General features: G+C 43.2%; 1 protein-coding gene across 1 annotated transcript in view; it reads left to right on the forward strand.

The window, feature by feature from the left end:
- The window catches only part of Cfap20dc (CFAP20 domain containing), a 227,833-nt gene extending 213,616 nt beyond the window's left edge, over nucleotides 1-14,217 (forward strand). Inside the window, exons 16-17 of the mRNA XM_026402052.2 lie at nucleotides 1,147-1,241; nucleotides 14,105-14,217. Coding sequence (XP_026257837.2) covers nucleotides 1,147-1,241; nucleotides 14,105-14,217 — 208 coding nt within the window. The remainder of the gene's footprint in view (nucleotides 1-1,146; nucleotides 1,242-14,104) is intronic.
- Nucleotides 14,218-17,273: the final 3,056 nt, after the last annotated feature.

Consider the following 17,273-nt stretch of genomic DNA (forward strand, 5'->3'; position numbering starts at 1 on the left):
GTACCCACCCAGGTGTCTACACCTGGTGGTAGGGAAGGAAGGAGGAAGGAAGAGCCTGGGAAATGAAGTTGGAATTTGAGCGAAGGGACAGGGGATGCAGGAGGGCCTGCAGGAGTGGTTTTGACCTATTCATAAGGAGAGACTGAAAAGCAGCCACTCAGGCTAACTGCCTTCTCCCCTTCTGTTGCCACCTGCTGCTCTAAAGCCCTGAGTGGATGCATACTAATCCCTGGGTCCTGGTGGCTCCATGACCACTCCAAGACAAGCTTCTGTTTTGAATGACATGGAGACAGTTGTCACTATAACGCATGGCATGTGATTTTATCAGGCTTTCTTACACTGCTGCACTTCTTCCTTTTTTGGTACCTGGAATTGAACCTAGGGGTATCTAACCACTGAGCCACATCCTCAGCCCTTTTTATATTTTATTTAGATACAGGGTCTCACTGAGTTGCTTAGGGCCTTGCTAAGTTGCTGATGCTGGCTTTGAACTCGTGATCCTCCTGCCTCAGCCTACTGAGCCACTGGGATTACAGGCATGCACCACCGTACCCAGTACCCTACTGCATTTCTTCTGAATTATTAAAATAAATTTTGTGGGGGGATACTGGAGATTAAACCCAGGAGCACTTAACCACTGAGCCGCATCCGCAGCCCTTTTATTTTTTTTTATTTTAAGACAGGGTCTCACTAAGCTGCTTAGAGTCTCCCTAAGTCACTGAGGTTGCACTTGAACTTTGGATCCTCCTGCCTCAGCCTCCCAGCCACTGGAATTACAGGCATATACCACCAGTAATTTTCTAATGTGAGGGGAAAAAAAGTGCTACGGTTTAATGGCAATAATAATAAACTTTTGAGAGGACAAGTCATCATTTAATTCAATTATTTATTGAACAGTTGATCAGTAAAGTAAAATTGACTCCATTTTAACCAATATACAAAGCTGAATATTAATATCTGGACACCTTGTCTTTTGGATATAACAAGGATGGGGGGGGAAATGTCTCTTTGTGGAAGCCCCAGGGAATTGGAAATCCAGGAGAAAAATAAAATCCATGTAGAATCTGGTCACCCATAATGCAAGGCATGTGATTTTATCACACGGAATTCTGGACGTGTTTTTCATTCACTTTCCTTTCATTTTAGGGACTGGTTAAACATGCTGAGCCCACCGATTGTTCCTCCCAGTCAACAGCCAACCGAGCAGCATCCAGACTCCTCTGGAAGCTTCAGTGCTCAAGGTGGGAATATGAAAAACACTATGCATAAAAAAATAAAAATTATGTATTACGAATAGAGAAAGTCTGTCACTTTGAGATGCCACTGTTTTCGTTAAGTGCTGTTTGTTATGCTCACACACCGGAAATGAGGTGATGCTGTTCCTAATTTTTTAGGATTATGAGTTCTTTATATATATTTTAGTTGTATATGGACACAATATCTTTCTTTATTTTATGTGGTGCTGAGAACTTGAACCCAGGTGCCTCACTCATGCTAGGCAAGCACTCTGCCACTGAGCTACAGCCCCAGCCTGGATTATAGGTTTTTTATAACTAAACAGAATAGAAAAAGAAATTGTCCCTGTCCTTCTAAAGGTTAATCCTAGGGGAAAATCCAGTTTAGAGCTTAAGAGCATGGTTTGGTATCAAACTGACCATCTGAATCTCACTTCTGCCAATTCTCACTGCGTGATCTTTATGAATGTCAGTCACCACATCTGTGAAATAATCCTAATAATGGTACCACCTGGTGCTCTCCTGTGACGCTTCAACGAGTAACCATATGTGAAGCACTTAAAATGGTTCCCACCAAATACTTCCTGGCGTTATTATTACAAAGCACACTCAGAACTCTGATATCACTGATACAGTCACGGGCTGCATCCTGAAGTTTCACTGGACAACACGTACCATAGTGGTCCCTGTGAGTATAATGGAGCTGAAAAATTCCTATTGCCTAGTGTCCTGTCATTGCGGGCCACCACACCATCACAACACAACACGTCGCTTACGTGTTTGTGGTAATGCAACTGCACTGCCAATCATATAAAAGCATAGCACACATAATTATGCACAATAAATAATACTTGATGATTATAAATGACCATGGTATTGGTTTAAATATTTACATTTTATACTTGCTCTGGTATTTAGAATAGACCCCTTCTACTTAAAAAGAGGTACTATCCGCAGACTCAGACATCCCCGTGTACTGTGTCTCTTGATTGCATCAAGAGGCCACATGGAGTGATTGAACCAGACCAGCTAGGTCCGCATTAAGGCACACACTGTGACATTCTCACAAGGACAACACCGCCCAACCCTGCAATTTCTCAAAACAAGTCCCCATCATTAACACATACCTGTCCATGTTTTCATTAATACAAAGATATAGCCTTTTTACTAAAGCAAAACCTGTTCCCTAGCTAGGCTAGACATCAGTCATATAAAAGCTGGAAGGAAGCAGGAAAGAAAGTTTGTGTGCTGTTCCCTCTGTTGGCAAGAACCACGGAGAGGACGGGCTACTTTGTGGCTAGAACCAGCCAACTTGATTGGCAGGACTGTGGCGGGGAGGAACCCAAAAGGATCTTTGGTTAAAAAAACAAAAAATCAGAGGGGTTGCAATAGGAGAGGTGGGAGTGATCTCAAGTGACAGATAACCTCAGAGCGGGACTCTGAGACACTTTTCTGGGTTGAATTTTGAAGATGAAAGCACTGTATCTGAAGTTGCCAAAAAATGGAAGTGAAACCAATATAAATTGCTCTGACAAAAGCACTGGGGTTTTGGGGGTTTTTTCTTTTCTTTTTTTTTCCTAACTGTCCCGGGGACAAAGATGGAGCATTCCATTTTTCTTCAGGTGTGGGGAATTCAGAGTGAGAGCTCATACATCTGAGCTGTACGTTCTGGCCGCCCAAGGGATGGAGATGTCTCTGTGATTTACTGTCTGAAATAGATTATGCCCCTCAAATTGGGAATCTTTTTAGAGGTGTACATTTATAATTACTTATGACAGAAAAATAGAATCTTGGCTGTCAGGAGGAGACCTTGCTGAGAGGGAACAAATAATATGTTATGTTAAGTGTCCTAAATAAGCCACAGGAACTGAGAGCGTGGTCCTTGAGCAAAGGCACCCAAGATATATGTTAGTGGTAAGTGGCTGGAAGGGTGTCTTAAAGTCACCATCGCAGAGCGGGGTTCTGACAGCAGGAGCTCCGTTATGCTGAAGGTAAACAGAAGTTCCATTGAGAGCAAATTAACAAATTCAGAGGATCGTAGAAATGGACTGGCCAGAGTGACCCCGATCTGGCACCCTTTCTGCCCATCACCCTTGGCTCTCATCAGCTGTCCCCTCTCATGTGCTCCAGTGGTTTGTAGTTAATTAATGCCATCACAAACCCGTGTTCCCTATTTGCTCAACCTCCCCTTTTCTGATATGCTTGCATGGTTTATAGTTAATACCATCAAAAACCATCTCCCATTTGGTTCATCTTTACGGGGTCATGGTGTGGTTTTGGACAGCCCAGCACGGTCAATACTGAGCAATACACTGAGAGAGAGTCTCCTTCTGTTCCTGTAGAGTGTTTGTCAAAGAAAAATTATGGGCTTAAGTTTCTAGTTCATATCATTAGAAGAGGAAGTGAGGCATGCTGTGAGCATTCTGGGACTCTTCTTGGGTTTCTATTGCATAGCACCATTTATTTGACACTTACTGTATACCAGAGGCTGTGCTCAGTTGTTACTTTTAGCCCTCACAACACCACCATGGGGCATATACCCTGTAAATGTGTGTGTTGTAGTTAGGGAAACTGAGACACACAGTTCTTAAACAGTTTTCTCAAGGTCACACAACTGCTAAGAGGTAGGGTTTGAACCCAAACAACCTAGCCCCAAAAACCTGTCCACCATTTTTTATACACTTAGGGTTCTCAGCCAGGTAAATAGATTTACTGCTCAAAAGAACAATAGATAAAGCCAAGAAATGGAAATTTTTTTTTCTATTGAGAATTTCTAATCTTTAAGAAAACCAAATCAATATCTCAAGGGCTTTGGAGCTAGGTTCTTTTTTTTTCCCATGTTTTCATTCATTCTTTTTAGATATACATGACAGTAGAGTATATTTTGACATATTTATGCAAACATGGTATATATCTTATTCTAATCAGGATTCCATTCTTGTGGTTGGACATGATGTGGAGTTTCCCTGGTCGTGTGTTCATATATGAACATAGGAAAGTTCTGTCCCATTCACTCCACTGTCTTTCCCATTCCCATCCCCCTCTCTTCCCTTCATTTCCCTTTGTCTCATCCAGTGAATTTCTATTCTCCCACCCCCCCCTTGTGAGTCAGCATCGCCATATCAAAGAAAGCATCTGGCCTTTGGTTTGGGGGATTGGCTTATTTCACTTAGCATGAGTGTGTCCAGTTCCATGCATTAACCAGCTCAATGCCCTCATATCATGCTTCTTGATGGCTGAGTAAAGAAGCTAGGTTCTTAAAGCCAGAGAGAGAGAGAGACACCCCTCAGGTCACAGTTTCGGCCCTGGACCTGCCTGCTCTCCCACCCGTGCTTGTTAGAAGTGGCAGGTAGTCCCCAGTTGACCAGACTGAGGGTGAGGGCAGCCCAGTGAAGCACAAGATGCACTGACCCTGGGAGTACCTGGCCACAGTCTTAAGTCGGTGGGACTCCCCCCTTCTGTGGCCTCTACTTCCCCTCCTAACACATCCTTCAGGGCCTCTTTGTCTTTTGCAAATCTTGATTTACTTACTGTCTTTCTTCCTAAGTAGCCTAAAAATGTTCAAGAGCAGAGACTTTGTCTTTTGCTCCTTCCTGGATCCCAAGTCCCTTTGCCATTTCTGGCATATATTAGATTCTGTAAATTCTCATTAGAAAAAAGACAAGAAGGGAGGGAGGGAGGGCAGGAAGGTGAGAAATGGTCTTCCACTGGTCATTTCCTACAACAATCATAAAAAAATACATTAAAAAGAGGACAATTCATTGAAATCTGACCTTCAGTTTTCTCTCTAATTTTGGTTTTTTGGTATAATTGGAATATTTCTGAATTTCAAACATGAAAGTGTTGAACTTAAACCCATACATTTTAGCAATTAAAAAGTTATAGATCGCCTTAGGCAATGGCTCTTAAACTTTAGTTTTAAGCAGTGAACACTTATTTCAAATGAGAGCTCATGTGGTTTCCCAAAAGGCAGAAGAGGCTAAAAGCAGAGCTGCTTTGGCTTAAAGGGGAGAATCAGGGTCTCAGGATTCTGCCCCGGAGCTCTGATGAACCAGGGGTGTTGGGCCTCCTCAGTTTGCCTGAAGAGGTGAATAACTTGCCCAAGGTCAAATGTCCCATCAGAGCCCCAGCTAGGATTGGGTCCCAGACTCCTCCACATCCATGTCTTTCTGCTGAACCATTTTGCTGGCTTGTGAGTATGATTTGTGCTGGTTCCCAGGGAGGACAGGTGGGCCATTCAGACTTGGGGGATAAAGATAACAGCTCACGTGCATTTCATCTTCCCATGTTCTGGGCACTCGAACAGCCTTCCGAGGGTGTTGTCACCCCATCTTCCATCTTCCACATAGTTCCCTGGGACCAAGATCCTTGAGATGACACGCTGGACCCCCGCACCTCCATCAGAGATGGGAGGCCAACCTGCATTGTGCAACTGCCTGCCTTCTAACAGCAGGGAAAGATGGTCTGACACTCTGGAATTCTAGAAAACACACCCAGTCCATGCAAAAAGAAGTGCATGAGTTACATCTCGACCCCGAGGTTCCTGTCCCTACTTTATTCAGTGAGAGTTTGTGTCACGCCAATTTCTGCCCAGCCAGAATGTCTCGAGTGTATAAATGCCACCTTCAAATGGGCCGAGCGACCAGCAGGAACAGCGCTGCTCTGTGATCCCTGCCACCCGACTGGATGGGGAACAGTTGGCGCAGTTCCTCCTGGGCTATAATATACTTGCTGAATACCAATTACCAGGAGCACCGGTGCCCTCCACACTTACTAAAAATGTGTTTTCTGGGAGCTCATGTGAAATATAAAAATAGGAAGTTAAGATTTCAGAACTTACTCAAGAAAACTACCAAACTGACCTTTTGAAAATGAACCATACTTGGCTCGAAGAATAGTTGTCAATTTGTTTTTGACATTTGTTCCTTTACAGATATGACCCTTCAATTATTCATGCCCACCAGCTCCAAATGGAATAATAATGACCTCTCTCTCCCACCTGCAGACCTCACGGCTCACGCAGATTTCAAGTTAAGAAAGGAATTCCGAAGGGTTTGGGGAGTTGCCAGTCTCCTCTGAATAACAATCTCGAGCCTTTTCTATGGCAATGCCACAGAGGAGATTCTTTTATGAACATTGATGACTCTCCCACAAGAAAGAAATAGAGACAGCAGATGCCTATTTTTTTAGATGTACTATCGAAATTGCTAGAACAAAAATTGGACTGGAGATGTTGCTTAGTGGCAGAGCACATGTCTACCATGTACAGGGACATGGATTTGATGGCCCAGCACTGCCAAAAAAGAAAAAAATTATAAAAGTCTCATGACTCCTCACAGCTCGCCAGGGCTGCCTGTTCTGCTCTAACAGATGAATCCTTCCACAGTCCTCCTGTTTACTGCCTCGTAATTACTTGACATTTACATAATACTCCGAGTCTAAACATTATGCTTCGTTGAACATATGTGGCATCCCCAGTGCCTAATGTAGCATCCAGGACATAGCAAACACTCCGTCAATATTTGATGAGTGAGCCAGGCGTCGTGGCACTCACCTTTAATCCCAGCAGCTCAGAAGGCTGAGGCAGGAAGATTGAGAGTTCAAAGCCAGCCTCAGAGACTCAGTGAGGCCCTGAGCAACTTAGCAAGACCCTATCTCCAAATTAAATATAAAAAAGGGCTGAGGATGTGGCTCAGTGGTTAAACGCTCCTGGGTTCAATGCCTGGTACCAAAAAGAAAAAGAAAAAAAAAATGATACATGAACAAGTGAGTCGCAGGCCACAGGAAACCTGAGGATGATTTGAGCTACTCTTTGGATCTTTTTTTTATACCTGGAAGATTTATTGAAGATGCAAAGTAGATCTTCCTCAAAAAGAGCAATATGGGTGATATAAAAAATAACGAGAGAAGTTAGCAAAAATAAAGCATCCTGGGTGCCAGCACCAGGTGCCTTGGCTGCGCATTACCCCACGATGACTTCCCCCAGCACTGGCAGGCGTGGAGTGGTGTCATGTCCCCAGTTTGCAGTGAGATGGTAGAGCAAGCCTGGGTCACAGACCCACCGAATATGGAGCAGGACACTGCCACAGCCTGTCTGACCAGAGCCTCTGTACCCTTAACCCCCTCTCTTGTGTCCTACCATAGAATTCCCAGTTAAGTGGATAAGAACCACACAACCAGAATGTCCACTGTGACTTTTTATATCTAGAAAGGTCACTTTTCTTGAAGCTTTCTGGATTAAATATTTGCCTCTTAAGTGGCCATCAGGTCCAGGGGCTGTCTTCTCTTTGGGGAAGTGATAAGTCAACACTCGCCTCATGTCTCAGATGCTCTCTTATCTCCTCTAGAACCTCTCCCACCTACATATCCACCCCCCCTCTGCCCGGCAACATGCAACCCAGAAGGGGTCCTGGTCCAGGATGCGGGCTCAGCTTCTCTCACAGGAACTGGGATGCATTTCCTCCTAGCGCCATGGTAACACCTTGCCCCAAATCAGGCTTTTAGGAGGATTGGTCAGAGACCTTCCTTCACGTGAAACAAAAAGCATTCAGAGTTGTAAGCCTCACCCCTACAAGCCCACGTTGAATTCCTTTGCCAAGACTAACTAATGGTTTAGTCATCTTTTTCACTGATGTGACTAAAAGACCCAACCAGAACAATTATAGAGGAGAAAAAGTTGGAGGGCCCATGGCATCAGACAGTCAGCCCCATTGCCTGGGGCTCCAGGTGAGGTTGAACATCATGGCTCAAGAGTTTGGCAGAGGGAAGCGGCCCACATGATGATCAGAAGCAGAGAGAGACTCCCTCACCAGATACAAATATAGACCCCAACACCACGCCCCCAATAAACCATTTCCTCCAGCCACACCTACCTGCCTTCAGTCACCACTTAATCCCATTGGCTGATTAATTCACAGATTGGGTTAAGGCTTTACTGACCCAAACATTTCTCCTCTGAACCTTCTTGCATTGTCTAACATGCGAGCTTTTGGGGAACACCTCACATCCAAACCGTAACCCCTAGAGAGATTGAAATTACAATAACCCCTAATTAATCATCCAAATTGTTCAACTTGGCCCTTAATTCATATCGTCCATATAAGAGAGAGGCACTAGCTTTTACAAAAGGTAACTATTTCCCAAATGACACCTGAACAGTAATCACAGGATGTTATTGGAGTTCCAAAAAAACCAAATAGCTTTCTAATAGAAGAAAATGTCTTTACAACATTTCTATTCCTCTGTTGGTCATTTGTCTTTCTCCTACTCAAAGGCACACGTTTGCTGAAGAATACAATTCATCAGAACTCACAGTGGACGTCCAGGATTTCAGTGCAAGTTCATTTCACCCTACTATGAGTGATGTCAGGGGGAGCATTTGCAGGTGTCTAGCACTCAGCAAAATCTTATCTCAAGTGTCATTGTTATTGATCTTCAGGGCTGACCCATCCTCATGGTGATCCCTCCCTCACTGCTGAATTGTTTAAACAATAGTGTATTAGTATGCACATCAATCAGTTCTGAAGATCTATAGGAGAGAAAATGCATTAACTATTTTTTTTTAATTCTAGACGGCAGCATCAGAAAATCGAAAAATCAAGTACAGTGTCTTGATTCAGAGATTTTTAAATCTGATAAGCTAGTGCCACACGGTTTATTTTCAAGCTTGAAGACTTAGCTCACACGTAGAGGTTTTCTATTGTCTATGGTTAAGATGCATTAAATAAAAACGATTAAACGTTTGTATTAATTGCCTCTCAAAGGTGAACCGGGCGGGTTATGTTACTACCCTAGCTGATCTCACTGAGGACAGCCACTGTGGCCACATTTGGTGTGGCTTTGTTAGTTTTCTCTCCTGTTAACCAATTTCAAAGTAGATGAGGCTCAAAGTTTGTAAATAGATTATTATCTGAAAGGTAATTTTACTTTACCAGGAATGGCTTTATTATGTGCTAAAGAATAAAAATGCAATTTGGACCCCTGTCCAGATGCTCTTGGCCTGGTAGCAGAAAATGGCTTTATTTGTTAATTTGTCCTTTTAGACGTTCTGTAGCCAGCCTTTAAAATAGAGCAATTTAGCATTTTGAGGAAAAACAAACTCTGCACTCTCCAAGAATATAATTGAAAATTACCCCATACCCATGCAGGATAATTACCTTTCAAAACATTTCCCAGTGCTTGACATCATAGTGGTAATTGCTTAATGATATTATAATTTCATTACGTAGGGATTACAATGGCAAAATGATGTAAGTTGCAGGCTTTGAAAATGAAGTTGCAATGAAAACACAACCTTTTATGTAAGTTGAAAGCGCTTATTTCAATGTGAAATTATACATAATCTCACCCAATTTCTGCACAAATGTTATTGTTACTGGTTTTAACATTCATCCACTTAGCGCTTTGGTAGTAAAGCCCACAAAACCTGTCGTAGCCCCCATGGTGGCAATGCATGAGGTTCTGTAGTGATATGTATTGGAACAAATGCATTTCTATCGCAGTTATTGCTTCAGTTTGTATGCATTATGTACAAAAACCTCTACTAATGAATTGGATCCACTTTGATTCCTTTGCAGTGGGGTGATAAAGACCCACGGACCATTACAATGGTTATTTTCATCTTGAAAGATTCCTGACTGGTTGTAAAAATGTGTTGAGTTTTCTAATTTAATAGCCCCAACTTAAAATTCTATCTTTTTTGTAAAGCACAGGCACAGAATGCACTAAGCAATTATATAGTATATAATTCTTATGCGCCCGAGGTCAGCTCCCCCAGTGTGTTGATGGAGTGAAGACAAGAAATCAAACAGCACATCCCTGAGAAAGTGCGACTCATAATCATCGCTCTCTGTGATATGTGACTTTTAATATTATACCTGATGGAAAACTTTTTGAAAAATACATGGTTTTTGGTCTAAGGATTGTTTTGAGTCAAAGATGAATTCATCATCGTGTCCTATGTAAAAAATAGTTGGGGACTTCTGATTTTATTCAAATCCATTTTTTCCCCTCCATCAGTAGTTAAAAACAAATAGATTCGGTTTTCAGTAGGAAATAAGGTATAAATGAAAATACCCCTCTCATCCTTTCATGCCTAATCACTGTTTTTCATGATGATGATTATGATATTTATTGAGTATCCACTATGTATACTGAGTATTATTAAGGAAGCTTATTTAGTCCGTGTTGGAACTATGACAGGTACTATTATTATCCTCACTTTAAATACTGGAAAAGAAGACTTGGACTATGAATTTTTTCAATATCCCATAGCAACATTGTGGTCAGAAATAGGATCTGGACCAATGGAGTCTAACTCCATTATCTAAATGCCATACTGTCTGCTTCTATGAAGCCTTTCCTTCATGCTTTAAGCAGTGTTGATACTTCTGAGTTACTAAAAAAAAAAAAAAAAAGTTCTAGCTTATGGTTTATTATTTTATTATGATAACTATCATTTATTGAACAACTACTCTGTGCACCATGCTATGCATTACTTAGTATTCCACAAAACCCTATGAAATAGGAAATTGTTGATACCATTTTAGAAACAAGGAGGCCAAGGTCCAGTGAGGTGAACTGACCTCCAGCCAGCCTGCAGTTGTTGAGGCAGTAAACAGCAGCCTCCCATTCGGCCAGGTGTGTGGGGTTCTTGAGCCCCAGGTGCTCTTAGCCCCTCTGCAGTAGTGACTCCCAGTTTAACTCCTCGTGAATCTTCAGTGGCGGTTTTTGTTTCGTGTTTCGGTGTCACAACACAACTAGACCGTGCCCAGCTCAATCCCACAGCAGCACACAATCTTCTCATTGATAAACTGATTTTGTTCAGTTTTCTGAAGTAGCCCAGATGTTAAAGAGATGACAGATCGGATACCTGAAAGTAAAGGACAGGCACACTCCCCTTTGTTGTGCCAATGCGGACACAAAGTCCTGGCATACTTGAAGGTCATAAACCACCATAGGCAGGGGTCATAGAAGGTCATCAGAGGCCCTAGAGGAATCCGTTGGTTCTGTCCCCCGACCACATGAAGTGTCATCTATAAATCCCCGTGGGAGTAGTTGCCCAGCCCCCACTTGGCCCTCCCTAGAGGACAGGTTCCCTTTGCTGATCAGCAACGAATGCTTAGAAAATTCTTTCTTGTGCTCAGCCAAAATCTGGCTTCCCCTGACTTCCACCCTGCGGCCCCAGTGCCTCCTCCTGGAACCCCACAGAATCACTGGCATGCCACCCCTCATCCTTGAAGCCCTAAGGGCCACTGTCACCTCCAGCAGGCTTTCTCCTTCCTGGAGTTAATCAGTCCAGTGCCTTTGTGCTTTCCCAGCGCTTTGCCCTGCCACATGGACTCTCTGATGTTCACTGGCAGTTTCTGAAATATGAGAAATCAAATTCCTCTTATTTCCAAATCTGATATTTTAAAATGTAGGACACTTTTACTTTTTTTTTTTTTACTCTTTCCCATGTTGAAATTCCTTTTATGTAATAGCTCCCAATTAAATGTGTTATACCACCCCCTTCACAAAAGCATCAAGCATGGTGTTAGAAGACAAACTTAGGTACATTAAAATTTTAAAGAGTTTATTTTGAGCTGACAACAATTCGTGAATCAGCACCAGGCTGCCAGCAATTAAACTCCTCTCAAAGGGGACGGGGGAAACTTTTATAAGGTGTTCTCAAAATTGAGACCAAGAAAGTATTTTTGATTGGAAAGCCCTCACTTAGTTTGACAGTTTCCAATTGATTGAGCTTAAATTTTGTTTTGCTGTTTACATCGAATCAGGCTTATTATGTAGGAACCCTAGGCTCTAGATTTATAGCTTCTCAATTAATTTTTTTTTAACCAGGGTATACTAGAAAGAACATTAAAATTGACTCTGGGAACCTGGGTCTGTCCCCAGCTCTGCCTCTAATTCACCAGGCAACCTCAGATGAGCTATTTAATTATGCAAACCCTGACCCCCTCATCTGTATAATGGGGATAATAAGACCTGCCCATTCCACCAGTTCATGAGGGTCTTTGAGCAAGTGCTCAAAGAGAAAGTGCTTCCTCACCCCTGGAGCACTTGACCATTGAGAGACAAGCAAGCAAGACAGATGTCCTTGTACCTCAGTTAAGCTCTGCTTTTAAGAGCCTGCAGGCACTGCTCTCAACTCACGAGAGTCAACTGAACCGACATTTCACCCACTTTTTTTTTTTGATACCAGAGACTGAACCCAGAGGCTCTTAACCTCTGAGCCACATCCTAGCACTTTTTTTTTATATTTTATGTAGAGACAGGGCCTTGCTGAGTTGCTGAGGCTGGCTTTGAACTCGTGATCCTCCTGCCTCAGCCTCCCAAACCTCTGGGATCACAGGCGTGCGCCACTGCGCCCAGCTTCACATGTTTCTTTGCATGCTCCTCGGGAACAGCTTCCATTTGTTCAACTCATTATGTCACCAACATGTAGCTCAGGTTAAATGTTTTGGGATGGTTGCCAGAGGATGGGCAGAGGAGTGGCTGTGGTGTGGTTTCAAACCCTCGACATCCGGGCACCACGCCCTTGGACCTCACTCCAGTCTATCAACGTCCTGACAGTGGCCAAACATCCGCTTGGTCTGACTGTGGCTGGGTGAGATAGAATCCTACCACCACTCCTTCCCTGACTTACTCTGGGCAGTGACTCTTCAGATCATCGACTTGCATGCACGCTGTCAGGAAAGTCTTGCAACTGAGCTTCTGTTTCTTGCTGAGCCCCCATTCCAAGCCCACTGCCAGCCCTTCCAAAGCTGACCCTGGTGAGATCCAAACCCAATGCTTGTTTTTGCTTGGTCCTTAACAGCCTGTGCTAATGAAGAGAAGAGTGTTGTCCTAACTGTCCCCTTTACCTGATCCTCTCTGGCTCGGAGGTCAAGACATTGGCCTCTGAACTATTGCACACACAGAGTCTCTGAATGACATGTCCAAATACCAAAGCCCTTAGCAACATTGGACACAAAAGAGGATCAGGAAGCATCTTTGTTAAACATTTCTTTAAATATCATGTTATTTATGGAAAACTATTTATGACTCAGGCTGTGAGAGTTTTCTCCCAAGCCATTCTAACAGCTGTCACAAGAAAAACAGAGCCAGGTGCGATGGCACAAACTTGTAATCCCAGTGGCTTGGGAGGCTGAGGCAGGAGGATCATGAGTTCAAAGCCAGCCTCAGCGACTCAGCTGAGACCCTAAGCAGCTCAGTGAGCCCTGTCTCTAAATACAATACAAAATAGACCTGGGGATGTGGCTCAGTGGTCAAATGTCCCTGAGTTTAATCTCTAGTACCTGCCACCCCCACCCAAAAAGAAAAAAAAAAAGAAAAAGAAAAACTAAGCCATGTTTATCTCCCCAGCAAATTTAGACCTTCCTACTGCTGATAAAACTGCAGATCACCTGACATGTGGTCTTCTGTATGTATTCTCTGCTTTATGTATCCTCTACTGTAAATGACCTTTATTATTTTAATTCATATTTGGTAGCCTCTTTAGGATGTAGGAATGAGGATTGATTCCCTAGTCTGTCATTTCATTTGTGTTGCTCTGCATTTGGTAAAGCTCTGGGCCGTGTAAGAGTCTAGCGCTGTGATTAGTAAGTTGTGCCTCCTGCCCAGGTCTCCCTGGTGCGATGGCCCCGCCTGCTTTCCTGACACTGCTTTCCTGACCCTCCAGGGGAAGCTGGCCCTGCAGTCACTGGGGCCTCCTCTGCCCCTCACTTCCACATCTTCCTCCCTTCTTCCACCGGAAGACAATGCCCCAGGAGAGACAGTGGCACCTGCCTCCTGTCCTTCCCCCAGGTGGCACTTGAGCCATTCCAGGTCATTCCGGTGGCTGACATGTCTGTGGTTTCCCTTCCCTGCAGGTGACGAAGACCTGAGTGTGGAAGAGGATGAGGAAGTGCTGACTTTACTGTACGACCCGTGCCTGAATTGTTACTTTGACCCCCAGACTGGGAAATACTACGAGTTGGTATAGTCCTCGCTTCCAGGGCGGAGAACGACCACTCCCCGCAGAGCAGGGCAGCCGCGCCGGGTCCTTTAAGCAGCACCAGGACTGCAGAGTCAAAGGCCCCGAGAGAAATGAATCCATTTTGGAAATAACGTTCAATGTTCAGGAAACCTACATTCTCTGGGTAGATGGGTGGGATTTTGCAGCTGTGAAGGAATTCACGCGGTGACAAGGTAGTCCAACTTTGGATGGGTTCTTATTCATTCTCATCTGACATATAATTTTATGTAAACCAATTAAGAATTATTCATTCAAATTTTTTTGCAGTGTTAACCTGTAAATGATGGCTTGATATACACTACAGAAAATGTATCTGTTACGAGATGCCTGGGTACCTTTTATTTTATGACATATTTGTATTAAAAATAAAAATATAATGATTAAAAAAAAAACACCTGATAAATTGATCCTTTTTGTTCACCCGACTGTCTTTACCAGAACATTCCTAGGTGAGAGGTATCTTTCCTAAGAGTCTCAAAAGGCAACATGAACTGATCAGACTTTAGGCTCACACATTGCTGGCTGTTTCTGTTTCATTGTAGTTTATCCGGCGTTTGCCAAAGATCACAACATTGTTAATCACTTAAGCTGCTTAGCATTGTGCTTTGCTGTCTCTCTTTTTTAATCCTTTATCAATTATGTTTGAATTCTAATAATCTAGCTGCATGGATGCAGGTTTAGCAAGAAGTCAACATCTGCACGCCCAGCACACTTCACCACTCCCGTGATTTGGGCTGGACAACTCGGGGAGTCTTTCTTTGGTCTTTAAGGTTGTATCCGTGGGTCTCTGCTCACTGAATCACTAGGCAAAAATCATGTGCTTCCTGCATTCTGGTAGATGGCCTTGAATCGTGTGCCAGGTACATTAATATTGAACTCAGGGAAGTACTTATTATATTAGCTGGCATATTTTGTTATTTAATAAAGATTTTTAATAAAGAAGAGTACCACTGGAAATGAAAAATTATTGGTGTACAGTTGGATTTAATGGCAGTATTATAATTTTGTTTAACGTTGCTTGATAGAGGAAATAAGAGCTCTTCTTTATCATGAGTAGATTTGGGCTCCTGTTCAAAGGATCATGCATTATTTAGAACCATGTATGTATGTGATAAGCTTTTAATCCGGTTGTTCAGAAAGTATACCTTTGCTATGAATTTCTCTCCACAATCTTCATACTTCCAAAATGAAAATGAATAAATGAGGCTTCACAAAGAATGCAGAATGATAAGAAGAGTAGGAAGTTATCCTGATTATGACCTTGAAGACTGGAGTCTTCTCAGGACCATTCTCATAAACAGGGTATTCAGTTAAAAGTTTGTGATTGTTAAGGCTTGTAGTCACATCAAAAAACACCGTGAGCTGTATTATGAAAAAAAAAAATGAGGATACAGGACTGCCTCGTGAACCCCAAAACAGAATGCTACAAGGCCTCCAAATGGATTTGAACTGGAACCTCAGAGACTATAACCCTGTTGGATTCTTAAGTGATAATCCACTGGCAGGCTCTGACCTAGAACTCAGGATGGCTAAATAAGCAGGCCCCAGAATCATAGGAACCAGATACCTCCAGGGATCCCTGTAGTAGTAAGTTTCTCATGACCATTCATGGTCACCAAAATGACCATGCCACCTATATTCTGGCTTGGGTATCTGATCAGGGAGCAGGAAGCTGGTAGGCCTGAATTGACCATTGTCCATCCCCAGGGTGACAAGGAATGTGGGTGAGGTAGTCCCTGAAGGAGAAGATGATTTTGTTAGCAAATGTGTCTGCCAGGCAGAAAAAAACAACAGGCATCTACTCTGGGAGTCTAGAAATGTCTCCGCTGCTCACCTCTGAATCATCTTGCTCCCTCTTCTCTCTTTAGCTCTTCCCCCATAACTTACTTAGTTGCCCAAACCATGCCAGAATACCAAGCCACTCCACTGGGAAATGCATCCACTGGGTGACATTTGCTCACTGGTTATCAAGTTTGGCTGCACTCTAGAATCTTTTGGGAACTGACACCTGGTTCTATATCCCCAGAGTCTGATTTGATTGGTCTCAAGTACAGCCTTAAACACCTACCCAGTGTTGTGGTTTGGGTCTGCAATATCCCTCTAAAAGCTCATGTGTTGAAAACATGGTTGCCAAGGTGACAGAGTTCAGAGGTGAGGCTCTAGGAGATGATTGGATTATGAGGAGTGTAACCTTCTCACTGGATTAATCCATTTGATGGACTAACAATTCAAAAAGACTACTGGGTATTAACTAAAGGCAGGTGGGTGTGGTCCAAGGAAGAATCTCCCTCCCTCTCTTTCTCCCTCCCTCTCTTCTCCGTCTGCCCCCCAATTATATCCCCCCTCCTTCTCCATCATAACCTGAGCAAGTTGAGCAGCTTTCCTCCACCACACCCTTCCGCCATGATGTTCTGCCTCACCTCAGGCCCAGAGCAATGGGGCAGCCAACCATAGACTGAGACCTCTGAAACCATGAACCAAAATAAACTTTTCCTCCTCTGAGTTGTTTGTGTCTAGTATTTTGGTCACAGGAATAAAAAGCTGACTAGCATACCCAGCAACGGTAATATGTAGTCAAGTAGAGAACTCTTGATCTGATATGATAAGAGGGTCGTAGGCCCATGGGGGAAAGGCCATATTATCAGCTTTCATTTTCAAGACCTTGATTTCTACTTCTAATCAAATGCTTGCTACTCATGTCTGGAACTGACTATTGCAAATGGATACTTTAAAAATAGATTTGATTCTGTCAGGCTCAGGGGTGCACGCCTATAATCCCAGTGGTTTAAGAGGCTGAGGCAGGAGGACCATGAGTTCAAAGCCAGCCTCAGCAATGGCCAGGCGTTAAGCAACTCAGTGAGACCCTGTCTCCAAACAAAATACAAAATGGGGCTGGGATGTGTCTCAGTGGTTGAGTGCCCCTGAGTTCAATCTCTGGTACCAAAAAAAAAAAAAAAAATAGATTCATCCAATATAGAAATATATCTTAATATAATCTGGAATCAATTTGGGGACTCATTCAA

This window comes from Urocitellus parryii, chromosome 3 (genome assembly GCF_045843805.1).
Source record: "Urocitellus parryii isolate mUroPar1 chromosome 3, mUroPar1.hap1, whole genome shotgun sequence".
NCBI classification, from domain to species: domain Eukaryota; kingdom Metazoa; phylum Chordata; class Mammalia; order Rodentia; family Sciuridae; genus Urocitellus; species Urocitellus parryii.